General features: G+C 48.2%; 1 protein-coding gene across 2 annotated transcripts in view; it reads left to right on the plus strand.

Annotated features, from left to right (window-relative positions):
- LOC149371085 (heat shock 70 kDa protein 4-like) overlaps positions 1–24,533 on the plus strand; it is an 82,804-nt gene extending 58,271 nt beyond the window's left edge. The window contains exons 3-5 of one of the 2 annotated variants that reach the window (XM_089584711.1): positions 18,281–18,394; positions 21,280–22,497; positions 23,956–24,533. In XM_089584711.1, the coding sequence (XP_089440837.1) occupies positions 18,291–18,394; positions 21,280–22,497; positions 23,956–24,145 (1,512 nt within the window). In that variant the 5' untranslated portion in view covers positions 18,281–18,290 and the 3' untranslated portion in view covers positions 24,146–24,533. Of the gene's footprint in view, positions 1–18,033; positions 18,395–21,279; positions 22,498–23,955 lie in introns of those variants that run through there. The other variant, XM_089584704.1, reaches the window with a different exon arrangement.
- Positions 24,534–27,823: the final 3,290 nt, after the last annotated feature.

Below are 27,823 nucleotides of genomic sequence, written 5' to 3' on the forward strand. Positions count from 1 at the left end.
CTGTCGCGTGTGTCCTGAATATCATAGGGAATGTGCAATATGCACAAGGTGCAAAGGAATTAGCGATTCTTTAAGAGCGAATCTATGCTGTTTTACTCACCTTTCCATTAAGGCGCAGCAAAAAAGACATCCTTGTAGCTCTTATCGTCAAGTTTTTTATCACCTTCAAACATTTAATTGAAAGCAATGCCCTCGTGTCTACTTAGAACGATGATCCCTTATCGATATCCATTCGAAAAATTGCTACCCATTCATCTCTTGTACGTCTATTACGACACTCTGAGCATAAATACGCCTATATGGGAGTTAAAAGGGAGTAACCTTTAATCTAGCGTGCTCCTTTCTATAAAAGGATGTGCGCATAGAGGGCAGCTTCACTCCATTTTTACTCGTTGAAGTTTATAGTGTAGAAGCGAACTAGTTAAAGGCATCGGCTGGTTCCTAGAACTAACCGCTTCCAAAAAGTAAAGCCGTGTGTGTGTGCGTGCGTACGTGCGTGCGTACGTGTGTGGGTGTGTGTGTGCGTGTGTGTGTGTTTTCGCGCACGTGAAAAACATTTAACAAGCAGAATAAATCGAGGTTAGCTGTGAGAACCCTCATTCCAGGAGCCCATTGTCTTATACCGTCGCTCTTTCAAGGGTGAACTCCGGACAGCACTGCCTCACAGTCCTCAGTTGCTTGGTGATTGATTTTCGCAATATCTGGATTGTTCTGGCAAGCCTACATCTTGTAATATAAGTTGGCCACTTCGTGCAGAAGGCGCGCTGCGGATCGCCCGAATTTGGGAGCATATACAGCTGAATTTGGCTGTGTTGCTATTTCCTTACGATGGCCCCTTGCTGAAGAAATTCAAAGCAAACAGAGTATCGCTAGCAGAACTCACCTCCGCGTCTTTCGTCCGCTCCTGTGGCCGGTGTATGCGGAGCAAGTCCTATGGGCTTTCGGCACCAAGTCATCTGATCATCCCTCGTTTGAACCGGGTTGTTACTCGTGCACATGCCATCTGCATAGTCGAACTGGCCGCAGCCCCTCTCGTCCGTGCTGTTCTGGCAGTCCGGCACAAAGTCGCACACGTGATCCACTCGCACCATTTTGCCATCACCGCAGTCGAACGCCGGCGCCTGGAGGGCTGTTCGGCACAAGGAAGCAGGAAGTTCAGGTGCTAGTTTATCTGTAGCATAATAAACAGATTCACAACAGCGCTACGGAACGAGGACAGAAGGAACACGAAAAACACAGGACGGGCGCTGTCCTGTGTTTTCCATCATCAGCGCCCACAGGACGGGCACATCAGCGCCCGTCCTGTGTTTTTCGTGTTCCTTCTGTCCTCGTTCCGTAGCGCTCTTGTGAAAGCATGAACCAACCAGCCCACACCAGAATCCTCTTAGAACGTATATCTATAGCAGTGCCCACCTTTTGTACTTTGCTGACGAAAATTAATTTTAGATCGAGAGATGGGCACCAGTAGAAGAAGGAAAAATGAATGTGAGGGAACCCTTCTGCAAAGTATCGCTTCAAAATTAGAGGATTTTATGGGGGAAGAAGGATGAAATAGACAAACTATTTCCCGTAGCGTAACCAGAATATTAAAAACTCGAGCAACGAGCAGCGCTCGTACTCTGAGGCTCCGAATGCGAGCGCTAGCTGGCTGGGTGAACTGCTTAACCGATTTTATTGCACCACCTAGCTTTATCTAGCTAGGACACCGACAAATTCTTGCGCACGTCTGGGATTCGCCGTCGACCCTAGTGGCGTGCGTATGATGACCCGGGACGTCTCAACCTGTTGCGCGCCTCGTTTGCAAGTACTTAGCTCTGGCCTGCCCCTCCTCCACTCCTCTACCTCTCCTGCTTTCGTGCTCCCCTTTTCCTGCTTTCAAACTTTGTTGGTGATCACGTGATCGTGAATAAACTCGGAAAGTCGCTGACGTGGACATCGCGAAACTACTGCAGCTTGTTAGCAAGTGCTATCGTTTTAAAAACTACCTCCGAAATTCTAGAGGCTCGTGTACTGTGACATGTAAGTGCACGTTCAAGAACTTTAGTTGGTCGAAATTTCCGGAGCCCTTCACTGCGGTGTCTCTCGTAGCCTAAGTCGCTTTTGGACTTTAAACCCCCCTAAACCATAAACCATTTTAAAAAAAGTGGTTCGCCTTAGATGCGTGAATCAAACGGCATGTTGTGTTACGTCGAATGGCTCAATTCACATTGCTTCCTGAATTCTACCTATTTAGTACCTTAGAAGGGAATAAATATTCAAACTTTATACTGTTAATTTCAGTCCCCCGAGTATTTTTTTTTTCCAGTTCTAGTGGATGTTCTGAAACACTCGGTTCAGTTTTTACAGCCATGAACTACCGGAATAGAGGTGTCCAGGACGTGCGAGTAGCAGGGCAGGGTCATGTTACCACCGGCCGACCTCTCCTCCTTTCGTCTCATTAAAATTACTTTCTCTCTCCCTCTCTGATCGCGGAGGCCGCGCATCGCCTCAGCTCCTTCTCGCACCAAGCGCAAGGGAGGCAGAGCGGGCGCTTCCAAACGAGCGCCCCCTAACCGCGCGAAATGGACGAGCCATTCTCGGAGCACTATACTCGATCTCACAAGCTGTTTGCAGAGCTGTGAATGGCAGTTCTCTCTTGCCCAATCAGGTCCAATGAAGACAACAAATAGTCCCTCAGATTTTTGTGCAGTGTTGTGACCATTTTTCAAGCTGTTATCATTGCAGTGATTGAAAAGGCAGTTCGGGATGGTGTTCCGCAAGTACAGCGAGCGTTTCATTCACTGATTAAATTGGCAAAGTCCGCATGAACACAGCATTGCGGAGTCCTTCTGAGAAGTGGTGCACCGCCTTTCACAAAACATGGCGCCCGCCGAGTCGGCCGAGATTCCTGCGCGCAACAGCTGGAGACTGGTGCTATTTTTTACCCAGAGATGGAGCCACCAGTTGCGGGGTAATGGGACGGAGGAACACATTTTGTAGCGCACGGCGTTCTGATTGGCTCAGATCGCCGCAACCTTCACAGCGCTGCAAAGAGCTTGTGAGATTGAGTATAGGTGGCTCTTGTGACGCAGCGATGCATTTGAGCCAGAGACGGCGCGTCCTAGGCACCTCTGCTCCAGATAACATTTTCATCCTGTGGGGTCCTCTTTCTCTGTCATGAAAAGAAATCCCTGCGAATATGCAAAAATATCGAGACTTCACTCTTATTGTAGCGTATTATAGCGCTCTCAACCGTACTTTAAACGACGAAAGCGTACTGCGTGTGCTGACGTAGCCAAAATACGCGCTTGCCACTCGCTATAGGTAACCAAAAACCTTCAATTACACACCTTTTCCATTTTCCCTCTCTGTTCTGTTTCGTGCGCTGATGGCCGCTTAAAAGCTTTGTCTGAAGTGGTTTTCGCCAGCCTCGCTATCCCTTATCGCCAACAGCGGCGTGTGCTTTCCATATGCTGGACGAATGAGCTGACACACGCCAAGGCCAGTGCAAAAAGCAGCGTCGGCCACTCAGTGCCGTGGCTAGTATATATATATATATATATATATATATATATATATATATATATATATATATATATATATATATATATATATATACCGGAAAAAGGACCACGGGGAAGGTGATTTGTTGCAATAAAAACTGAATAGCATGTTTTGGAACCCCTTACGCAACTTAACGAAAAGCTTCCAGTGCTTAAAACGAATATAAGAAATTTTTACAGAAACTCTATCTAGCAAATTGGTCAGAAGTTAAAAGTTAAAAGTACTCTGAGGTGCGCCACACGACGACAAACAACACGACGGCAGACTTTGGCTCAAAGTGCCTGAATCACCGTGCACAAAGCTGCGTATAATTTAACCAGCCACAAACAGGGAGCAAGAAAACATGGGCAATAGTCTCTTGCTCCTATCAATTAAATTCCAAGCGTTTTTCGGATTTCTTATTACGCACACATCCTTCAGCTTTGAAAAATTATGTACTTGTCAGGAGTAACGCAAGTCCCGCGCACGATCACTAGCGTCCTGTGATCTTGACAGCAACAGGACAGCGCTTGTCCGCTCGCTTGTATCGCTTTCGTCTTCTCGTGTTTTTGCGCTATGTTTTACATGTAACCGTGAAACATTCAGATTGTAGAGAAGAGAAAAATAAGGAACAAAACTAAATCCTAAAAATGGGTATGAGTACAAAGCGTCACATCTCTATATCACAGAAGATTTTCCGCAAGGGTAGGCGATGTTCGCAAAAGTATATGCTCATCATTTGCTAGGATTCACGATAGCGGTATGGCTACCTTCTTATTGATAATGTTTAGCCTGTGTGGGATAATCCAGCCGGCTCTCTTGTTAAGCAACCTGTTTATCCGACCAAAACTTGTTCCGTACAATCGTGGGCCTCATCCTCTTCATGGCTGCACAAATGTTGTTACGATGAACTTCCCACACACCTCAATAACACTGCACGGAATCTCTAAATGTGGCTTTTCTAGGGACAGATCACCGGCGCTTTACGTTTTTCAATTTCAACTTTCTGTGTGCTAGCTTATGCTGCACGTATTTATATTCCAGCGATAAATCTAGGCGCCATGGTAATGCACTTAGCATCAATGAACTTTATCTTAAGCGAACGGCAATTTGTTGACGACAGAAGCACTGTGAAGCAAATTGAGAGAGAGTACCAGTATTGTATGTAAAGTTCCTAAAGCTTAGTGTCTGCGTATGCAAGGTGAAAACAATTAGTTTTGTACTATATACTCACCTAACGCCAAAAAAAAATTTGACTAGCTTTACGCTCAGCAATAGCTTTGAGCTCTGAAACCGATTTGATGGTCAACCAGCCTAAACGAAACCAAGAAGGCTGACAGCCTCAGTAGAGAACAGAGTTTGCATCGCGCGTCCCTTCACTAAGACGCTTTTCCGTGTTATGTTGTTTCTTTCACAGAAATTTTGCTGTGAATTTTCAAGAGAGTAATGCGATTGCGGAAGCGTTCGGGGGATGGTGAAATGTAGCAGGATACATCACGGAAAGGGTCAGTAACTTAGGCTTGTCACCTGAAATACAATAACCATTGAAAAATTTTCACAAAACGTGAATTGTGTAAGATAACATTTTTACTTAGCAAACTGTTACCCATCGCCGCGTTCACTGCAGCCGCAAATTTTGGAGCCCCTGTTCTTCGTGGCCCACAAATGCGACACCCTAATTTTTTTCAGTGCAGCATGAGCCACCGTCGACACCAGTCCTTTTTAGCCGCCGGCAGATGGCAGCAGCGATCTTCCATGTATGCGCTTCGTGTGGTCTTTCAAAGTTCCCTATTTTACGGCTTCGTCGTGTGACTAAGCATTTATAGTACCACAACTTCCATATGCGATGTCATCCGTCGGTGATCTATGACGCAACGAACGTATAAATATGTACCAGCATCATTTTAGAAAAGTAGGAAACATGAATAAATGTTTTGAAGCATAAAAAAGAAAATATGACACCTACCGTTTTCCTGAGCACGCCTTGATAAAAACGGTTATCATATGATCATAACATCTTAACAAAAAAGAGGCACTACCTGTTTTCTTCTGTGACGTGGAGTGAAGCTGACTGCCTTGTTCGGAAATCCTGATGGCGAGAGTTCTTTTCCGCTTAGAGAGGTTTAGCGCGTTGACGATGGAAAGCAAGGCGCGCGGCTTCCTCGGAAAGCAAATCTGCTAAGCTATACAGGCTGTTTTATTTAAGACTTAACACAATTTTTAAAAATAAGCTTTTTGAGTTAGAAGAACGTTTTTTCGGCATAGAATTGTCAGCGGTGTAGTACATCAGAATGCAGCTATTAGGCTGGTTAATTAATAATGAATAATGAATAATGAACTTTTTAACTATTACCGTTAGGCTCCTTAGATATAGAGAAGTGTGTAGCCCATTAAAAGTGATATCCATGTCAGTTTTTACAATTTTGAAAACACGGTTACCCTCAGGGCTGTGGCCCAACAAATTTTGACTACATCGCGCCCAAATACATGCGCTTTCGAGAAGCTTGCAGGCAAAGCAACCTCTCCAGTGCACGTAACTCGTGGAAACAGCCAAAATTTGTTGGGCTACAGTGCCGTGGCTAACCGCGTTTTCGAGATTCTAAAAACTGATATGGATATTACTTACGGTGGGCTACACGCCTCTCAATAATTAAGAAGCCCAAAAGTTATAGTTAAAAAGTTAACTATTCAATGTCAGTCAACCACAATGCTATGCCGAAAAAAGCGCTCTTCTAACTCAAAAACCCCATTTTTTTAATTGTGTGATGTCTTAGGTGAAACACCCTGTATATTTTTAGCAAAAGTTGTCGGACCAGAGCCATGAAAATATTGAAGACAAGATGTAATAAAGCCGCAAGCAAAACCTTGGATTTCATTTAAGGCATTCTGGCCTTTACAGCCACAGGGTCATGCCCGTTTGAAAGAGCCAAAAATTATTTGGGGCTGAAGAATGAATCACTAGAAATACCTTACACTTTTGTGCTCAATCCATTTTACGAATTACATCAGACCACGATGGCCGCGGCAACGTCGTTAGATAACCGACACTGACAGCAAGCAGTTAAGAGTTCCAGAAAACACTGCGTGTTTTTATGCACTCGCCTTGAACACTGTCGAAAACATCCACGCACAGCTGCAGTACCGATGTGGCGACCAAAAGGTAAATTCTCATCCGCGGAATGCTGAACCTGGACACATTAAGGTTTGCACGCATTGTGCATGGAAGCCTCTGAGATCTGAGAAGTTTTCGACGAACAAAGGTCTAAGTCAGCGAAAGGTCAGGCTTTCATTATCCTCTCAACAGAGCTGTCTTATCTGTTTGGCTGTGCCCTTTTCACCACTAGACCGTCCAAGAAGGAGCAAGCTGGATGTGATGCATGGATGCGCAGATAAAGACGAAGAATGGAGCCAGTAAAGGATTTGGCTGGAGAGCTCCTTTAGTAAATATCAACTGTGGGGTCAAAATAACCGGCGATAAGTTTGTAGGTTTTCGGAAGTGCAAGGAATAGTCAGAATTCTAGCGAAAGACAAGCCAACAACAAAGCAGAAGCGGCAGCAACGCATGATTTCCCCGAAATGGTTCCCATTCATTTTTTGTTTTTTTTTAATAAAAATTACGTGTCAATTTAATGAAAGCGCAGTACAAAACTGTGCTCGTAAGTTCCCCACAAGAAAAGTAATTTGGACGGAAAACTACGCTGAAACAGCTGTACAGGCTGTTACAGCGGTGTTGATTCGGACTTTTTATTTAAACTGGGCTGTTAAGCGTAAATTGCTTCTGTTGTGTCCCCTTATTGCTTTTGTGTGTGTGCGCCCCCGCGTCCTCCTCCTAACGACAGTTCGCATCCTCCTCCTAACGACCACTCAATCCTCCTCCTAACGACCACTCGCATCCTCCTCCTAACGACCGCTTGCCCCTCGTCGCACGCTGTCGCCGGATGCCCCCCCACGGTGCGCCCCCGCACCCTCCTCCTGTTCTGGGAAGCCACTCCCTGCCGTGGACGCTTCTCCACTCCCTCCTTTCTTCGGGCGGCCAGTTCGGCTCCTGCCTCGGTCGACGCTGGTCGCACCCTCATCGGCTTTAAATAAACGAAGTCTTAAAGTACCGTGTGCGTCTTTCGCTGCATTCAGCACAGCGACCGGACACGACAGTGGCGACGAGAAAGTGGATTCGACCCGCGCTACGCAACGCTATTGACAAGCCATGGCTACGCGAGGGTTTCCCAATCAGATACCAGAGTTCAACGGCTCATCGTGGTCATCGTGGGTTGGACGCCTTCAGTTCTACTTTGAAGCTAACAACATCACAGACCCAGCCTTGAAGAGGGCCAACCTGCTGACGCTGTGCGGGGAGCAGACCTACGATACTGTCTGCGCCCTTATTCAGCCAAGCACACCAGCGGCAGTGTCTTACGACGACATCGTAAAAGCGCTGCAAAAGCACTACGACCCAAGGCCATCCGAGGTCTACAGCCGGGCTCGCTTCCAACGACGAGATCAACTGGGAGGAGAAACTGTGAGCGCCTACGTAGCCGCGCTCAAGAAGCTCGCTGCCGACTGCAATTTTGGAACGCTGTCGACAACAGCTACCGGGCAGGAGGGAGACGCAGCTTCTTCTGCTAACACCACCATGCTTCCCTTGGACGTGATGTTACGCGACAGATTTGTGTGCGGACTGAGTGACGAGTCACTGCAGCAGCGCCTGTTCGCTGAGAAGGACCTCACATTCAGCAAAGCTTACGACATCGCCGTTCGAGCGGAGAGCGCCGGTCACCAGCAGAGAGGGATTCGCCGGAACACCGAGCCGGTACACCAGACAAGCAACCAGGTGCGCAAGCCTTCTGTTGTTGTAAAATCGGTCAAAAAGGCACAACGCTGCTGGCGGTGTGACGACCAACACAACCCCCAGGGATGTCGATTCCAGTCAGCCACGTGTAATTTTTGCCACAAGCGAGGGCACATCGAAAGAGCATGCATTACGAAACGGAGACTTGCCAAGATAAAGTCACCTTCCCAGCCTAATCACAGCGTCAACGCCTCAGAGAATACGCCGCTATCTGATCTCCATGGAACAACATCAGCAACACCATCTGTGTTGTACGACCTGAACACCATGAATCTCGGCACGCGACCGAAGATTTTTACAGAAGTAAGCGTACATCACCAGCTGATTAAGTTCGAGGTGGACTCCGGCGCAGCCTGTACTCTGATCAGTGAGGACACGTTCCGAACTTCATGGCCATCTGACGCACCCGCCCTGCAACAAGACGACACGCACCTGCGAACGTGGTCAGGACAGAATCTGCCACTATTGGGCTCTGCCAACGTGCAGGTTAACTACAACGGCCAGACCCATACGCTACCTCTGCTTGTTGTGAAGGGCACAGGATCAAGCCTTCTAGGGAGAAACTGGTTTTCTCCACTAGGCGTGATGATATGCGGCATACACCAGACGCCGAGCCAGAACATGGTTGGTAAACATCAAAACGCCGATGCGCTAAGCCGTCTGCCACTAGACGCAACTTTTGACGAACCATTTCCACCAGGAGACGTTCTGATGTTCGAAGCACTGCCAGAACCTCCGCTTACAGCAGGCACAGTTGCAGCATCTACGCAGAAGTGCGCAGCTCTCCGGCTAGTTTACACAGCTGTTCAACAAGGCAACGTGCATAAACTCAAAGGGGACAACTTCGACGCTTACCGCAGGCGAGCTACAGAGTTGAGCACCCATCGCGGCTGCATCATATTTGGGTCCCGAGTTGTGATGCCGAGAGAACTACGCGCACAAGCTATGTCTCTCATCCACGCCGGACATCGGGGCATCGTTGCAATGAAAAAGTGTGCCAGAAGCTACATGTGGTGGCCTGGCATTGACAACGACATCGAAACAGTGGTGCGAGAATGCAAGCCTTGCCAGAGCAGCCGGAGCGCCCCGCCGAAAGCTCCTGTCCCAGAATGGGAAAAGCCAGACACACCATGGCACACACTGCACATTGATGTTGCAGGACCAATTGAGGGCTGCACTTTCCTTGTGGTCGTAGATGCCTACACAAAGTGGCTTGAGATAAGGCAAATGGGACAGACGACTTCGGCAGCAGTCATTGACAACCTCCGATCACTATTTGCAACGTTCGGCCTGCCGCGCAAGGTAGTGTCGGACAACGGAACACCGTTTGTGTCTGCGGAGATCCTCAAGTTTTATCGCGACAACGGGATCTCATCAGTTACATCGGCCCCCTACCACCCAGCGACAAACGGACAAGCCGAGCGCTACGTAGCCGAGCTAAAACGCGCCCTTGAAAGAGATCAGACAGGCTCGCTGAAGCGCCGCCTTGCGCGCTTTCTCTTCAAGCAGCACACGACGGTTCAGAGCACAACAGGCGAGACCCCCTCGAAAATGATGTTCGAGCGTGAAATGCGAACCCAGCTCACAGCCATCCTCCCCGAGCCAAAGGCAGAGACGTTCCGGGAAGAAAAAGCAATTCCGCGCTGCGGCACGCTTAATGAGGGGCAGCGCGTCCTCGCCCGACAGTTTCTGAAAAAGCCACGCTGGGAGGAAGCTACAATTGTCAGACGCATAGGCCTGCGCTCTTGGCTCGTCAACATACATGGCACAGTAGCACGCCGACATCTCAACCAGCTGCGTAGATTTACGACGCCGTCTGAGAGCTGTCCGCCAGCGGAGAGAACACGTGCACCATTTTCCCACATAGCCTGGCACCTCTTCCCGGAAGAAGAGACTTCGCCCAGGACAGACCCAGGAGACACAGCGAACAACAGCCAGCCTACAAGTGTTTCTCCCCCGAGCGCACAAAGCCAGCGCGCCTCCACGCGTGAGCGCCGACCCCCTGCACGATACCAGGCAACTTTCTAAGGGGGAAGGAAGTGTTGTGTCCCCTTATTGCTTTTGTGTGTGTGCTCCCCCGCGTCCTCCTCCTAACGACAGTTCGCATCCTCCTCCTAACGACCACTCAATCCTCCTCCTAACGACCACTCGCATCCTCCTCCTAACGACCGCTTGCCCCTCGTCGCACGCTGTCGCCGGATGCCCCCCCACGGTGCGCCCCCGCACCCTCCTCCTGTTCTGGGAAGCCACTCCCTGCCGTGGACGCTTCTCCACTCCCTCCTTTCTTCGGGCGGCCAGTTCGGCTCCTGCCTCGGTCGACGCTGGTCGCACCCTCATCGGCTTTAAATAAACGAAGTCTTAAAGTACCGTGTGCGTCTTTCGCTGCATTCAACACAGCGACCGGACACGGCCACTCCCTGCCGTGGACGCTTCTCCACTCCCTCCTTTCTTCGGGCGGCCAGTTCGGCTCCTGCCTCGGTCGACGCTGGTCGCACCCTCATCGGCTTTAAATAAACGAAGTCTTAAAGTACCGTGTGCGTCTTTCGCTGCATTCAACACAGCGACCGGACACGACAGCTTCTAGCTCCCATTCTCGAGAAACTCGTGCGAACATCGTCGCAAGCAGAAAGCATGAAAGCGAACCAGAAGAGCATGAATCAGATCCTGGAGAAGAGAACACTGAGCCTGGAGAAAAACATTAGCCGAACTTATTCGAAAGGCTTATCCGAACCTTTCCGCCCGAATGCGAAGGAACACAAAAAAACTTACCATACTTACCGCCCAGAGCGAGACTCGAACCACTGGCAGGTGCAAATAGACTACCTTCACTTCCAGCTGCCTTAGACCACTTTGTGACTGAAACGGTGGTCTCAAGAATCAATGATTCTGCCTAGGGTCTCATCGAGGTTGTTCCATTCTTGGTAGCCAAGATTCCTGGCAAGTGTGAGATCCAGGCAGGTATCTCGACTCACGCTGTTTGCAATCCGCGTTAGTTGAGTAGGGTCTCTCAGGATTGTCATACCCTGTCTCGCAATGAACAGAGCTAAACATCATCCCTTGCGGTTTTCTATTCGGTGTCGTCATGTGAGGTGGGCTGCATTGAAGTCTGGCGTAATTATTAGGCTACTGAACCGCGTGTAAGGTCTTTGCGAATAGCTGATCAAATGACTGCGAATTTTCTCTTAGAGCGCTGTAAACATTAAGAATTAAAAATTTAGATGCCTTTCTGTCGGTGATGAGAAGTTCATCTAGGACATGCGGTATTTGTTCATTCTGATAACGTGACCTATCACTGTCAACTGTTTTCATACCAACGTTGAAACTCTGATGGCATGGTTATAAGGATTCGGGTACGCAGCCTAGACATATCCCGTTAATTGTGGACGGGCGCTTCTTTCCTGTAAAGCAAATATATCCAGGAAGTGCTTCTGAGTGCGAAAAAATTCTTTTAGGGTGTTTTACTTATGTCGGTAACCTTTACAGCCCCGCTCTCAGATTCGGATGACACCTGCCTAAAGTGTACTTTGTCTGCCAATGATTTACGTTGCTTCCGTTTGGGACGACAGGCGTGCATATAGATGCACTTCTCTCTGGTTTCCTAGGAGCTTTCTTGCCCTCTACCAAGGGGTTATGGAAGATAGCAGCTTGACTGACCTCATATTTTAGCTGTTAACGTAATTCCTTAGTTAACTTAGTAAACATGTGCTAGATGGTATGCTTAAGTTCATCCTGGAGTTGTTGTCGGTCATGCTGCAACCCGTTTTTCAATTTTTGAGGCCTTGTTGCAGTCCTTTTTCTTAGTTATTGCTGATCATGTTGCAGCTCCGCCCGGAGTTGATTAAGTTACTGACTGAACGCACTCGCAATCTCGTTTACTAACGTCTTCATTTCATGGCGCCGTGTTCTCGCTAAGTAATTTATCATTTTATTTACCTTTTCGTTGGCAGTATACGTGAGACTATGTGGTACTCTCCGTTGTTCCTTGGGGGCTGGGGTTATTGAGGTACACGGGGTGGGGGTGAATTGTAGAGGCAGTGGAAAGCCGCTCTACCCAGCTCACTTTCGACAACTTCCCCCGGGTTTCTTGTCATCCGTGGTCCTTGCACACGTGGGCGTCTCCCGCGTTTTAGCATTGGTACGGGCGCGTCAGCTCCCGTAGTCGATGTCGATCCTTCCTACCGAGGTGCCTTATCCCTCGGCCGGCTCTTGGACCCAGATTTGCTTCTTGATTGGTCCCTTTTCCTGTAGCCGTGGATTTTTGGGGTGGTCGGCCCCGATCTTCTTTGAGAACACCTTCCATTTCTGTGGTGCGTTGCGGGGCTCTGCTGTTGTCGTTCCCACTTCGGACGCCGACGAGATGCGCCTTATAAGGCTGGACAGTAGTGATATGTGACCGGATTGTCGCCGCCATACAGTAAACACTTCGGTTGACATGTGTGCTCATTCCATGTGTTGTTTTCTGTGCAGTTCGTTCCGCGCGTGTTTTCTGGGGTACGGCAAACATCTGCTCTGTGATCCGCTTTGAGTAAAAGGCCGCAGACTTGTTTGACATGGTCGGCATATTACCTCCCCTCCATGATAAAGCAACATCCTTGGAATTTGTGGGCCGTCAAAGGTGACAAGACCGGTTTTCGATTTCCCGAGCATACGGGCGCAAAGCGTTGGGGCTTGTAGGGAGCGCATATTAGCCACATCACTGATAACCTGTTTATATGATGTATCGCGTGCGGTGAGATAAGCTGAGGTTTGGTAGGCCTTGTCCCCTGGCTGTAGATGATCAACGCGCCTGATGTGGTCTGCAAGATCTCCGCTCGGTGAACTCTTTGTAGTATGGATGGTTGCGCACGGTCGTAAAACAGCCTCCACCATTCTGTCGCATGTCAGTACTATTACTTGTGGTAGTGGTTGGCATGATCAACTACACGTCTTCTATGCGGGAAGCGCCAACCGATGGCGAAACGTCTAGGGCGCTGATCGGGAAGTCGCGTTGGGCCATGCCCAGGCCGGCTGCCAGGACAACTCTTTTTCTTCTGCCATAATTATGATGGATTGATTATCCCTGCGTTCCACTATAATTTCGTCCACGGAATCACAGACACTGCGCTTGCTCAAATTTTTGTTGCCACCTTAAGCGTGTTCATTGCGGTTGGTATGGGCGAGTGGCCACAGAGGAATTCATTTAAATGATGTTGCAGATATCTTGGCGAAGGCAATGTTTCAAGGCCTAGTCATGACTCTCCTCCCGCCTTGTGCATATTTTACTGCGTGCCGATTCCGCACGCATCTGCTATTGAAAGAATGTGAGCTTCAGTGCTTACCTCCGCTCCCAACTGCAAGCATCCTTTGATGCAGTAAAGAATAGTGATTGCGCAAGCTTGAGGTTTCTTTCACGCGTCTACGTTGTCGCGTACCTCCTTTAATCTTCTAACTCCATGGATCTGGTCTGGCGGTCTCCCCTTCGTGCCTGCTCTGCGCTGAACCCGAAACGATAGATCATTTCTTGTTATCCTGCCGCCGCTTCACTTCTTTATGGAGGCGTCTGCTAGAACAACCGTTACGACAGCTCGGTCTGAGTTTGTCTGGTTGTTCTCTCTATTCGTATTTCTACCCTTTGCCGAAGCAACAGGAATGTGCTCTCAGACAGTCAAAGCTTCCTTTTAGAAACGAAACAGCTGCCATCCTATAATCTTTCTGAATTCGATCTTCCGACTATTCATGTTCAAAATTCATCAACATCCAAACTTTTGCACGCATAGCCCCACTTACATTTTCAGTTACCCATCTCACAGCAACCGATTTGTTCTCAATTTTAATCACTCAGTCTGCGTTCCTTTGTTATTTTTAATAAAAACTAGGGGTGTGCGAATATCAAATTTTTCGAATACGAATCGAATACGAATACTTGGTTCCGAATATCGAATCGAATACCGAATAATCAAGGACAGACGCATTTAACAACTACACAACATTATTTGAGCACCCTAGAACATCACAGTTCAACTATCAGTGATAAAATGAACGCAAAAGATATGTGTGGCTGCTCAAAAAGTATCAAAGTCTCGAACATTAATCTTAGAAGAGTAGAAATATCAGAGAAGATGTCTAGTACACAGCATTGATTAATGCTAGCTTGCCATAAGCACAAAAGCGCGTTGCTGGGATGAACATAAAAGGTTGTGAAGGGAAACACCGGCTGCTCCACATGGTCAAGCAGTAGTAGTTTGTTCCCTTCTAGCTGAAGCGACTTCTCCAGCCCCAAAAATGCCCTCTTACTTGGCACTGAACTGGCACGTATTGCGAGGTATTTCGTGCACAGCTCTGACTATACCAGCTTCGCAGGTGTAGCCACAAAGCTCACCAACGTAGTCAGCTACGGCATGGCCCAACGTTACGCATTGCTCTGGGCGCCGCCATATTGTTATGCCTCTGTCGATAAGACTTGCGGACCGAAATGAACGCCGGTGCTCGCAATAGAATATTCGGATCGGTAGGAATATTCGCGTCGGGTCGAATATTCGAAACAACACGAATACTTGGATTTCGAATCGAATACGAATACTAAAAATATAATATTCGAATTATATTCGAAAATTTCGAATATTCGCACCCTAATAAAAACGTTTGTGGAGCACCTATCAGTCGCCGCTTGTGTCCAAGCCAAACTCCCGCAATGGGTACGCGCCATTACCTTCTTGAGAACAACAAAATCAACCATGATTTCGGCCACTTGGGGATCTTTAATGTGCACTGAAATCCCAAAGCACATGGCCACCTTCTGCGTTTCGCCTTCATTGATTATCAGTGGCTGTAGAATATCAGACTTTTCTTTCTTTTTCTTTCTTTCTCTCTTTATTGATTTCGTTTTAGCTAGTACACACACTGCAAATCCGAGAGAGCGAGAGAAAGAGAGAGAGCAGGCTGAAAGCGTCTAGCAACACATGAAGAAGGCCTGCCCTCTCCCGATAGAAATAAAAAATCCTGTATCCCTTGGAAATTCTAAAATATGAAAAAATAACACAGATTGCACACATTACACCGGAATTATTACAACAAAAATGCAGCGATAAATTAATTATGCAGAACACTGCAGGAAGCATAGAACGGGAACAAAGGTACTTGAGGTTGAGAAGAAACCATATCTTTCACAGAAGTGTTCATGGACAGTCTCTCCGTAACTGGCATCAGACATACTTTGTAGCGACAGTTTTGTTTGGTTAGGGCAGGTGTTAAATGTATGGGGTATTATGTGCGTTAATTTTTGGAAGCCGTAGTTTTTGTGAGATTTGGGTCCATACGGCAACCTACGCGCTCCGTGTTGTCATTTCTTTCCATCGCGTTAGTACCCTTGCTGAGCCGAAGCCGCGGTGCACGCCTGTACCTTATTTTAGCGTGCGCTTTACGAACTTACTCGACGACGTAAGCACAACGTAATGAGACATGCCGCCATAATAATTCGCATGCACGAACTTTTTATACTTTAACAGTGCTCAGTTCGGAAAGTTATGTTGATGAAGGCGAGGTTCCGTTGAAGGTACACAAACTCCTCGCGAGATGGTGCATATTGTCACGTAATGGTGACTGGAGTCCGGCGAACAGGAACACAGCGAGAATGTCTTCGAAACGAAACTCTTTATTCGGGCTGACTTGCGCCCGCAAAGAACTGAATCACTCGGCGGCGGCGTAGCAACAAGCGTGCTCGGCGGTCGTCGAACAGAATGACCGCCGCTGTCGACCGTGCTCTCTTTAAAGCTGATAGCGAACCTTCGAGCTAAAGTTTTAGAAGTTACTAGAACATTCTGGCGCAAACTAGAATCGGCTCCGTCCGGATGCGATCAATTGAGATAATTCTAGGCGCTTCTTGCGTCACAAACTAAGCGATAAAGTGGCGTGCCGGCAGCCTTGAAGCATGAACAAATAAACACAACAAACAAACGCTACAAAGATTCGCGGCAATATCCTGTCCACATGTTTCCTTGCTTCTCTAAATCCAGCAAATCTCTTCTAAGAATTTCTTCTTGAGATTCCGTTGACACAACGCCCACCATGGCGAGGCGAAACCGCCGCCCGCAAATTTGGCGCGAATGCTGAAGCACGTGACTAACTTGCAGCGCACGATAGCGCCGCGAACGGCTTGGGGCCGAGGCGCCGTGGGAAGCAGACGACGCGCCTAGCCGCGTCTCTGTCGCTATAGCAACGCTGCGCATGCGCATAGGACAGGAAGTGTGAGATTAAATGATGAAAACCGTTTCCCCCCCTTCCCTACGTTGGCCACGTATTACAGACGATAACGCCAGTTCCTCCTTCCAATGCGTTCATAGCAAGAAGCGAACGTAACTGCGGCGGTCGTCTGTTATCTCCTGATAACAGACGACCGAAACACGCGAGCACGGGGGGTGTTCGCATGGCGGCCACTTCATGCACGGGCTGGCCCACTACCCGCTAGGGGAAGCGGGCAGATGTATTGTGGTCTGCCTGCTCTGCGCGGACATTTTGCATGTTTTTATTCGCATAGCCTTCCCGTTACTTTCAGTCTGAAAGAGGTATTGCTTCGCAAATACGCTTCATGTCTATGTACTGGCATTCAGTGCATTATACTAGATATAAAAGTGTGTCGGTCGACGCATCATGTAGGCGTCAGGTTTATGTCAAACGGTGCAGCTTAAATTTTCTGTTCATGTCATTCTGTGCACACCGGGTTCACGCCGCACATGTATGATCATTCCATGCACACTCAGTTCGCGCAATACATGAACCATGATTCCGTGCACAGCCGTTAAATCGTCCATAATTGCAAAAACTGTTCAGTACTTATGTAAACACATGAAAACAAAGCACTCACGTAGTGCTGATATACGCTAATACACGCGACAACAATAAATTCAGTTAACGCAAATATGTATAATCGATTCCCACGATGCGCCGACTCTTCTGCGAACCAAGCACGATGACTGTTTCGCTAATAGCTCTGACTAAATCATAGTTCTTGATGCATGGTGCAGAAATGAGCTCCGGAGACCGAGAAACCATACGCAGGTAGCGGGGCTCGCTACATCCCTGCGGGTCTCGCTGCATTCTTCACCATTTCGGAGGTCACGACCACAAAAACCAAATACCACCGGAGCTGCCGCTGCACCGTCGTTACTAACACGCGAAGGAACACGTCGCCGAAGTGCACAGTGATGCAAGGCCAGCGATAGCGTCCGCCGCCCGAGATAACGCGACTGACGGAGCTCGTGAAACACGCGTAGGACGCCGGGCTGTTGTAACGGCCGCGCCAGTCGAGAATTCAAAAGGGATAGAGGGACAGATTTCAGCGCCGCTCACGGTCGATAACTTAAACTGTGCTCAAACTGCAAACGTCGAGATATTGCTGATACTCTCACAACCGCCTAGCAACAGAATCAGTGAAAGAAATACAATAAAGAAAATCACTGATATAACAGTCCGAGAGATAAGAAGTAAAAAAAAAAGAAAAAAACGCTTTTCAGAAAACAATGGTGACATGCGAGAACAGCTTTCATTGGCTCTTTCCGGAAGATAAATTAAGGAGTAAAAGAAGGAGAAAAAACGCTCTTCAGAAAACAATGGCGACATGTGATAACAGCTTTTATTGGTCCCTTCCAGATGGCGCAGCTATTCGTAAACACCTGAGAAGGCTACAGCGATTAGCCATTTTTGGAAGCGGAGTTTCATAACTGGTAAGAGCTCTGCTCGTGTCGGCAGCTCGCAAAAGCACAAAACTTTTTTTGTTTGGTCGAGAGGCCCCTTCTGTCGCCGACGTAAGGGTGTAGTAAGGGTGTAAAAGTCTAAGCGGCGGTATTCTTGAAGCTCACTGCTAATTCATTGTAGTAAGCGCGATATCTGTTCATGATCAGTATCATACCCAAGGCGCTGTGTGTGCGTCAGCCGCAGGTGAACGGCCATGTCAGTGATCGGGTTCGACTTCGGCTATCAGAACTGCTGCATCGCGGTTCATCGCGGTGGCATCGAAACGATCGCCAATGAGTACGGCCAGCGAACCACGCCGTAAGTTGCCCAATTTTTAGCTATAGTTCTTGGTGTAGACCCCCGCATGAAGCCACATGTAACGCTTTACAGGCACAACCCAGGTAGCATCGAAACATTACAACACTGTTACATTTTTGTTTTGTTCAAACGTTAATTTCGTTTCTTGCTCAAGTGATTGAGCATGCGTGGTTGTGTCGTGCTGCTGTGTGCGCGCCTTGTTGTTTTTGTCGCGCTTTACTTTTCGTTACTATTATTACTGCTTGATTTCTTCTCTCCTTCTCACTTGAATTCTTGTGATGAATTTTTGTTATGTGCATTTCCTTGATGCATTATTGATATGCCCACTCCTGCCTAAGGCCTCAAACTGAGGCCGGCAGTACCTTGTAAATAAAATAAATAATTGCGTGTTCTTAATGCCCTTTTTTCTAACGTTTTTGTAACGTTATGAAGTAAGGTTCAAATAACCTTTTCCTAACATAAATTGAGCATTCTCCAAAAAGAAGAAGTGACCCTATACGAGCATAGAGGCCCGCCGGTGCGACGATACAAAATTTAATCAACCCTTTGCAAGGATCAGCAAAGAGGGCGACACTTAGGCTCCAGAATACAGCACAACATTCAACTCGTATATATATGCACTCACCTCCGAAAGGTTGGTTGGTTGGTTTATGGGGTTTAACGTCCCAAAGCGACTAAGGCTATGAGAGACGCCGTAGTGGAGGGCTCCGGAAATTTCGACCACCTGAGGTTCTTTAACGTGCACTGACATCGCACAGTACACGGGCCTCTAGAATTTCTCCTCCAAAGAAATTGTAGCCGCCGCGGCCGGGATCGAACCCGCATCTTTTGCACCTCCGAAAGGATTCTATGGAGTGAAGCTTATGTACCCAATACTGAGTGAATATGGGAAACGGGTAATCACCAAAGTTTTCTGGCAAAATAATGGGACTTTGCACTCAGTCTATGGCGCGTACAATATAAGTGATTTAATTGCAAAGTGCTGCTAGTTCAAAAACGTATTCCCTGTAAGAACAGTAGGAAAACTTCTGGGACCCAATGCTTGAAATGTATTTGTGATGTTGTGTTATTGGTACGATTCAAACATTATAATAATGTATAGAAGACCATAATAAAGCAATGATTACTTGGAACTTAAAACAATATTTGTGACACAACATATAACATTGTTTATTTCTAACCTTATAATAATATTTAAAAGTCGTGGTTAGAGTATAGTTTACTATAAATGCTAAAATAATGTTTATATATAACATATAACGTTATATGTTAGTCTTTAAACACTGATGTAACGTTCCAATGAAACATGTAACGTTACTGCAACTTACATAACATTTTTATAAGACGAATCTAATGTTCGGTGCTACATGGAGTATCACCGCAGCGGAGCTGTGCGTTTTAGTTTTCGTTCATGAAAGGGGCTCCGTAAGGAGCTCTCAATAATGGTGTGGTATGCCTGGGATGTTCAAGGACGAAGCTTCGTGAATATCCTCCAGCTAGAATTTTTTTTTATGCGCCTCCCAGATTGGATTGAAAAACATTTATCTCGTCAGAAAAGGTAAAATCCACACGATCCGTGCTAGGTGCACGGCTGACAGCGACCTGAGTAGCCAATTGAGTGTCCCGGGTTTTAACGCAGAGATCTGAGCGGGCCAACAGGGCCTCCCATCGCTCGAGAGCAAGAACTTGTATTACAGATTCCGGTGGTGGCTCCTCTTTACCGTTCCGCAATATGTGCTCGTAAGTGGCTATTTCGCCACATAATGCACATTCCTGGTCGTAATCACTGGGATAGAATTTTGGTAGTAAGTAAGGAGTCAGGAAGAATCGTGTATGAAATCGCCCCCAGGTTGTCTCCTGCTCCTTATCTACGGTTATGTCTGGAGGGAGGAATATCCTCCTCTCTAATTTAAAATGATTAGTAATGTCGTGATATGGTGTCAGGCCGTACTTCGGGAAACTCTCAGTAACTACAGCGTCTCCTGTTCGGCTGACGAATACTCGAGCTTTGATGTGTGGCGCTTCGTTACCAGGGTTCCCCGAATGAGCTGGAACCGATATCAATTCAATAGTTCTAAGATTCTTGTTTGGCCCAATATGTTGATTGCTGCCTGAGAAATTCTGCCCCTCGCATATTTGCGTATGACGAACTTACAGCCGCTTTGTGCCGGAGACTATCAGTCTGTCTTGCGTGTCCACCGCCCCTTGTGCGAACGCCAGTTTCTGAGGATGTTCTAGATGCTGAGTTATCCGTCAAAATGTGAATTTCAGCGTCTCCGCGACTTTCGCTCTCTTCTCGTCATATTTTGCACGCTCAAAGATCGGCGCGTGGCCGGCGCTGCTAATGATGAAAATGATAATGTGGCTATCCCCTTTGCAGCGGGTGGGCACAAGTGTCGAACTCCCCAACTCGGCCCCACCGCCAGCTGCCAACGCGCACGGAGGAGGACGAGAGTGTGAAAGTGACTGGGATGGGCGGATGGGCTCGCCAACTTTCGCGCACGATTGTCGGTTCTCTGCAGTTTGTAGAAGTGTATAGTGTTTAGCCCAGGCGTTTAAGAACATAGCGTGGAAACAGCGCACTGACAAAGCGAGGACAGGACGGGAACTACATGTGCGCTGTCTCTACTCTACGTTCTTCGTTCAAACAGTAAGCATCCCCTAATGACCCCTCAGTATACTTTATTCAAGTGTTCGTGACCACACAGTGTAAGGATTGAGCAATTTTTATCTGCTCACCTCGTTTAGAACGCCTTTAATTTTTTTTCCGGTACTAATAAGGCACCGCTGACCCACGTGACCATGGAAGGGCGAGAGCTTGAGTACCGGTTTTCCGACACGATTCTCGCGTGCGTAACTCTGTATCGCATTCCCTTTCTCGACAGGTCCTATATTGCGTTCGACGAAAAGACGCTCGACTTGGGCGTGTCGGCCAAGGACAAACATGTGGCGAACTATAGGAACACGGTCTTCGGTTTCAAGACGCTCCAGGGCCGCAGACTGGGTGACCCGCTAGTCAAGCACGAGTCTACGTTCCTGCCGTATCCGCTGTTCGACTTAGGCCAAGGGCGAGTGGGCGTCCGCGTCCGCGTCCGCTACCTGAACGAAGACATGACCTTCTCCATCACACAAATCACAGCCATGCTGTTTGCGAAGTTAAAGGACATCGCAGAGACGGCGTTGAATATAGAAGTAAACGACTGCGTGGTGTCGGTCCCCCACTTCTTCACGGATGCCGAGCGGAGGGCGATGCTGGACGCGACGCGCATCGCGGGGCTCAACTGCCTGAAGCTGATGAACGAGACCACTGCCATAGCCCTCAGCTACGGTTTCTACAAGAACGATCTACCCGAGGAGAAGCCGCGCATCGTTGCCTTCGTCGACATGGGCCACTCGAAGCTGCAGGTTGGCATCGTGGGTTTCAACCGAGACCGGCTGAAGATGATGGCCACGGCTTTCGAGGGCGTCGGCGGTCGCGACTTCGACATGGTGTTGGTGCGCTACTTCATGAAGGAGTTCAAGGAGCGTTACAACCTGACGGGAAGCCGGGAAGCGCTCATCCGGCTTATCACCGAGTGCGAGAAGCTCAAGAAGCAGATGAGCGCCAACCCGCACGAGCTGCCTCTCAACATCGAGTGCTTCATGAACGACCGCGACGTTGCGGGCAAGATGACGCGCGAGGCGTTCGAGGCGATGGCCGCCGTGCACCTGACTCGCACCGAGCGCACGCTGGTGCGGGCGCTGCAGGAGGCCGGCCTGCGGCCCGCCGATGTTGACGCCGTCGAGCTGGTGGGCGGCGGCACACGTATGCCGGCCATCAGGGAGCTGGTGCGCAAGGTGTTCGGCCGCGAGCCGTCGACGACGCTCAACCAGGACGAAGCCGTGGCGCGGGGCTGCGCGCTGCAGTGCGCGATGCTGTCGCCCATCTTCAAGGTGCGCCAGTTCCAGGTGGTGGACGCGCAGCCGTATCCGATCAAGCTGTGCTACGCACTGGGATCTGCAGTCGAGGTGGACTACGCCGAGGTGTTCCCGCGCTGGCACCAGTTTCCGTTCAGCAAGATGCTCACCTTCTACCGGAGCAAGCCCTTCACGCTGGAAGCCTTGTAAGTGCGCCACAGTGCAGAGTGGACGAGGGAGCAGAAGAAACAAACGGATAAGACGGTCACTGTTTGTTCCTTCGGTTACCTCGTCTATTTCCCGCAGCCCTATCCTGTTGCAGTGCGAACCCCGCAAGCAGAAAATCGGACAGCCGTCTTTTTTCTTCTGCTTTCTAATCAATGATCTTTAAGAATGATATACACAATCACCTTATTAATATTATATTGATGAACACCACAAATTCAAAAAAAAAATATATTATATGCTTCCTGGTTTGGCTTCCGTCATTATGTCATATATTATTATGTCATTTATGTCATATCGAGCCCCTCTTTTCTATTTCCTTGTGTACTCTCAAGGTTCGGTTACACTACACAGAAATGCGCCTGAAAGCTGAAGATCGTACAGCCGTCGACGTAGCTCAGTTGGTAGGGCACCGGACGCGAAATTTGCAGTTCGTGGGTTCAGATCCCATTGGCGTCATGTGGTTGTTTTTCCTTCTGCTTTTATTAATCTCTCATTGATGAAACACTACAAATTAAAGAAAAAGACATCCACTATGCACCTTGGTTTCGGCGAGTGTTGGCTTCCTTCATGCTGTATGGATTGGTCGAACTAGATACTGAACGATAATTCTGATTCGTAATCGGTAATGTGATCCGCAGTTGTGATTATAATCGACTATCGTGATCGGCAATGCGGTTGTTGATTCGTGTTCGATGAGAAATGAGGAAGAAAAGGAATAAAAAACGGGGAAAAGGTCTACTCTTTTAAGGCGAAGCTTAAGCATCCTGCTAATATTTTTTAAGAACTTTTTAACTCCCTCCTACGAAACAAACCTATTAATTGTCTTTTCTTGGGCTAGTTGGTTGTTCATGATGTAGGTGTTAGCAGCGCACACGAAACAAGGACAGACAGAAAAAGGGAACGAAACACCTACATCATGAAAAACCAACTAGCCCCAGAAAAGACAATTCTGACCTATATTTCAAGTACATCGGGCTCTGTCTCTTCTGTTTCCCATCCTTCTGTCTTGGTTAGTCTCGCAGCGCTGTGTTTCATTCCCTTTTTCTGTCCATCCTTGTTTCGTGTGCGCTGCTAACACCTACATCATGAAACTTATTAAGTCTCACGCTTGGCGCATGGCATTACTTGCCTATGTGCAATAAAACCTAAAACAACACAACACACTTTCCCCGCGTTGCACGCGATGTATGAAACGCGGTATAGTGCACGTCATTGCAAGACCTCAAATGCATGCCTTGTGCCGAAATGTTAGTCTGTTTCTCAAGTCAGAAAGATAGGGCTGTTTCACAGTATGCACTGATACAGAGCTGTGAAGGAGTGACTCAGTATGTTTGTAAGTGGCAAGACTTGCTAGTACAAAAAATGAAGCACGTGCAGTTTTTAGCTGATGTGAGTACTGGCTCCTCTGACGATAACCTTGCACGCATTTCACCCAGGTACACGGCTGATGCAGCAGTGCCCTACCCTGACCTGCTGCTGAGCACCTTCAATGTAAAACAAGTCGCGCCCTCCTCTGAGAGTGAGATCTCCGAGGTCGAGGTGAAAGTGCAACTGAACCAGCACGGCATCTTCAGCGTGCTGTCTACCTCGGGTGCCGATGTTCACGAGGTTCATAATGATCATTGAAATCTTAAGGGCCCTTGAGGGGAGCCTTGCACGTATGCTTGTAACGTTGGACAACACAAAATATAAAAACCTGAACCAATAAAAAAATCTTTTTGATTTACTCAAAAATTTTAGGCGTTAACCAGTTGATAAACTTAAATATTTATTCGGTAGTCTTAATGACAGCTCCGCAACTGTCCTGTGGTCACCCGCATAGGTGTAAAAGCTTATCTTGTAATCTAAACAAGCAGCTAATCGCGAGACGAAAATGTAAGCTCAAGAATATTGATGCCTGTGGCTTGTTTGATGCAGTCAAACTTTAAAAAGCTTATTTCGTTCACTGTTGAAACTGGCCAGCGGAGTAATACAGGACACCGCTGATCGTGGCCAGTGATACCACCAGCTGATTTTTTAGTATCTTTTTTAGGGGAATTTGTGTTCAGACGAACTTCGATAAGACGAACATACTTTCTGACCCCTTCAAGTTTGTCTTAAAGGGAGTATACTGTAGTTCACAGTTCGACACAATCCACAGACAGCGATGGCAAGGCGATGATGGGCAACGATGCGCACTTCATTTTTCACCGGCGAAGCGGCCACAGATCAGTAACCATCTTTGTCACGTTAACAGCCGCTGTACTGCAGCAGTTATGGGGCAATTTTGGTCTCGGTGGTCACAAAGCGCGCTAAAGGTGAAAACGAGCAAAACGCAGCCGCATGCCACACGACAAGTGTTCACATCTGACCATCGGATAGTTGCGGAGCTATCATTATGACTACCGAATAAAAATTAAAGGAGTATAGGCACGTAATTTTTGTGGCGTGTTTTATTATACGACGATGCGGAAGACACTACTATGCAAAAATCACCAGGTGGTATTAGCCTTGGACCGCTAAATAATTTATAAACGAATTTTTCTCTCATGTAGTTTCAACAGCCTTGCGATGGCTGTGACGTCTAAGTGGTGTTATATGTGGTGTCCGGCTATCGCCGCCGTCTCTAATGCGCAGGCACGCCAAAACGAATAAAAGGCGTGCGCCGCAACCTATGCGCGGGCTATTCTCGGTCAGCCACGCACCGACGAACATGCGGGAATATACGCCGCTTCGCCCACATCAATTACACAACCCAAGAGGAGAAGCGGGTATCCATGCCCGAGGCCTGGCGCTTCGCACTAAAGGTTCGCCCCCTCCCCAATAACATGACAAAAGATGCCCATTATGGCCGCCGCCTCGCGCGAGCGGAGGCCATTTCCAAGCAGTATGGTGCTCGACCAGGGGTATTTTACACGGACGCGGCAGATCCACACCATGGGGGTTGGTACACGGCTGCCGTTGTCCACCAAAACAACCCAGTTCAGGGCCTCACCTTCCGTGCCCCCAACATTGCATTCGCGGAGGAAGTTGCTATCGCACTTGCAGCTGCGGATCCAGCGTCCCGAGTCATTATCATCGACTCAAGAGAAGCGTGCCGCAATTTTGAACAGGGCCAAATTCCAGATCGTGCTTTCCAAATTTTACACAGATGTGAGTACCGGGATTTCCCAACTCGGCGCACCATCATCTGGGCCCCAGCACATGCGGGGATAGAGGGAAATAAGGTAGCGGACACTACCGCCCGCGCGCTTAACCACCGGGCATCGCCTCTCTCGCCGCCTGATCCGGCTACTGATTTTAATCCGGCTATTACTTTTCGGGAGATCTCTCTCCTGTATCAAAACGCTCACGGCCGATACCCACCCCCCTGTAAAGGCCTCAATAACTCAGAGGAGCGTTGGCTACTTCGCCTCTACACCAACACGGTACTGTGCCCGGCAGTGCTCAAACATTTCAATTCGGCTTTTTCGGGCGAGTGTCCACACTGTGGGGAAGTGTTTGCGGACACGTATCACATGGTGTGGGCATGCCCTGCCAATCCTGCTTTCCCACCCCACACCCACCCCACCCGAGAGCACTGGGAGGCTGCCCTTATCGGCTGCTCAACTCTCCAGGACCAACGAGCCCTGGTGACAAGAGCCCGGGCCGCCGCGGAGGCCACAGGGGTACCGGACTAGGGATCCCTCCTAGTGATTGCGAGGGCCGGGCCCTTCAGGCACGGTCCAAGCAATACCTCTGTATATAGTATAAATAAATGTTTTACACCACCACCACCTAGAAACTTGCCTGCCCCTTCGCATGAACGCGCGCTCATGAACGCGCGCGCAACTTGCCTGCTCCTTCGCAGGAACGCGCGCTCATGAGCGCGCGCGTCTGATGAACCACGCACTACAAAATTATATGTCACGTGAGGTTGGAAAAACATCGATGTAATAGCTGCTTCATCGTTTTAATTCACTACAGCGCTGAAGCCAGCCTTCTTCAATAGCCAGAATGACAACGAATTCAGAAGCGTCGATTATATTACATTTTTTTTATTCCTCAGGTGACCTACTACCACACTTTGACGTCACAGTCATCATTCGGCTGTTGAAACTGAAGCCAGAACAGCACGGGAAAGAAACTCGATTATAAATTTTTAGCATTCGAAGGAGAATACCAAGTGGTAATCAATGCATAATAATGCCTTACGCATCAATAAAACTGGCAGTGGCTTAGCTCAGCTTGGCCAGGATATACGTAGCGAAAGCAGTTTCGCCTACTGACATTTCGGTAGCGACACGCCATCGCTGTTGTTCAGCAGCTTGGCGGCGTCTCTTCGCGAGACGTTCCTGTCGTTCTTCGGACGTCTGGGCTACTCGCTCAGCCTTTCTCGCCTGGACTTCACGCTGTCGGCCGGCCTTGTACCATGCGACGACTTCTGGATCGGAAGACTCGATTTCATGCACTGTACTGCTGCCGTGACGGCTGCTCTCCTTCCTCCATGGTGCGCGTCGGAGGAGCAATCACATCGCTTGTGGCGTATATTCCAGCTGCGCGGCACGACTCTGCGCATGCGCAGTACGTGGCAGCGGCTGCGGTGCCATGGTTGCCATGGTAACGGCGCATGAGCAGTATTGGCCTTTGGCAGCCATCGCGAAATGCGCTTCTGCTAGCCTACTGTAGCTTTCGCTACAAAAAAAAGAAAACACGCTCTCAAAAGTTAGGTGTCTATACTCCTTTAAGTTTATGAACTGGTTAATGTGTGATATACTGGGATTAAATCAAAAATTTTTATATTGGTTTCGGTTTTTTATATTTTTTCTTTAACGTTTAGTGTGTGCAAGGCTACTTTCAAGGGCCCTTGAGATTTCAATCACATTTGTGAACCTCTATTGAGTCAATGGTAATTGAAAACCACTGGTTGGCACCGGCCAATCCCCATTGAGTTCGATCTCCATTGACTCAGGGATTTCGAAACGCCCATGTGACGGTTATAAGAAACACCTGTTTAAATCGGAATTTTGTTTATAGCGACAACTGCATTGGCATCATTCAAAATCATGTCGTCGTTATCTGCACATGCATGCGGTGTTGACACCATAAATTTCAAGGTTGTGGTAAATACTGAAGTGTATTCTGCAATAATACTGTATAATCTATTCCAGCAGTCTCCAACAGGCTGCTTACCAGATGACTAAAAGATAGGGAGGGTGATTCCCTTGCACAAGCTGGGTAATGAAACGTTATCCATACTATAATTATCAGTCTATTTTACTTAGTCGAACCCGGTTATATCGATCTCGAAGGGGATCGCGAAATAGTTCGGCATATCAGTAATCC

The sequence above is a fragment of the Amblyomma mixtum genome, chromosome 1 (genome assembly GCF_055824585.1).
Source record: "Amblyomma mixtum isolate Tamu chromosome 1, ASM5582458v1, whole genome shotgun sequence".
Classification (NCBI taxonomy): domain Eukaryota; kingdom Metazoa; phylum Arthropoda; class Arachnida; order Ixodida; family Ixodidae; genus Amblyomma; species Amblyomma mixtum.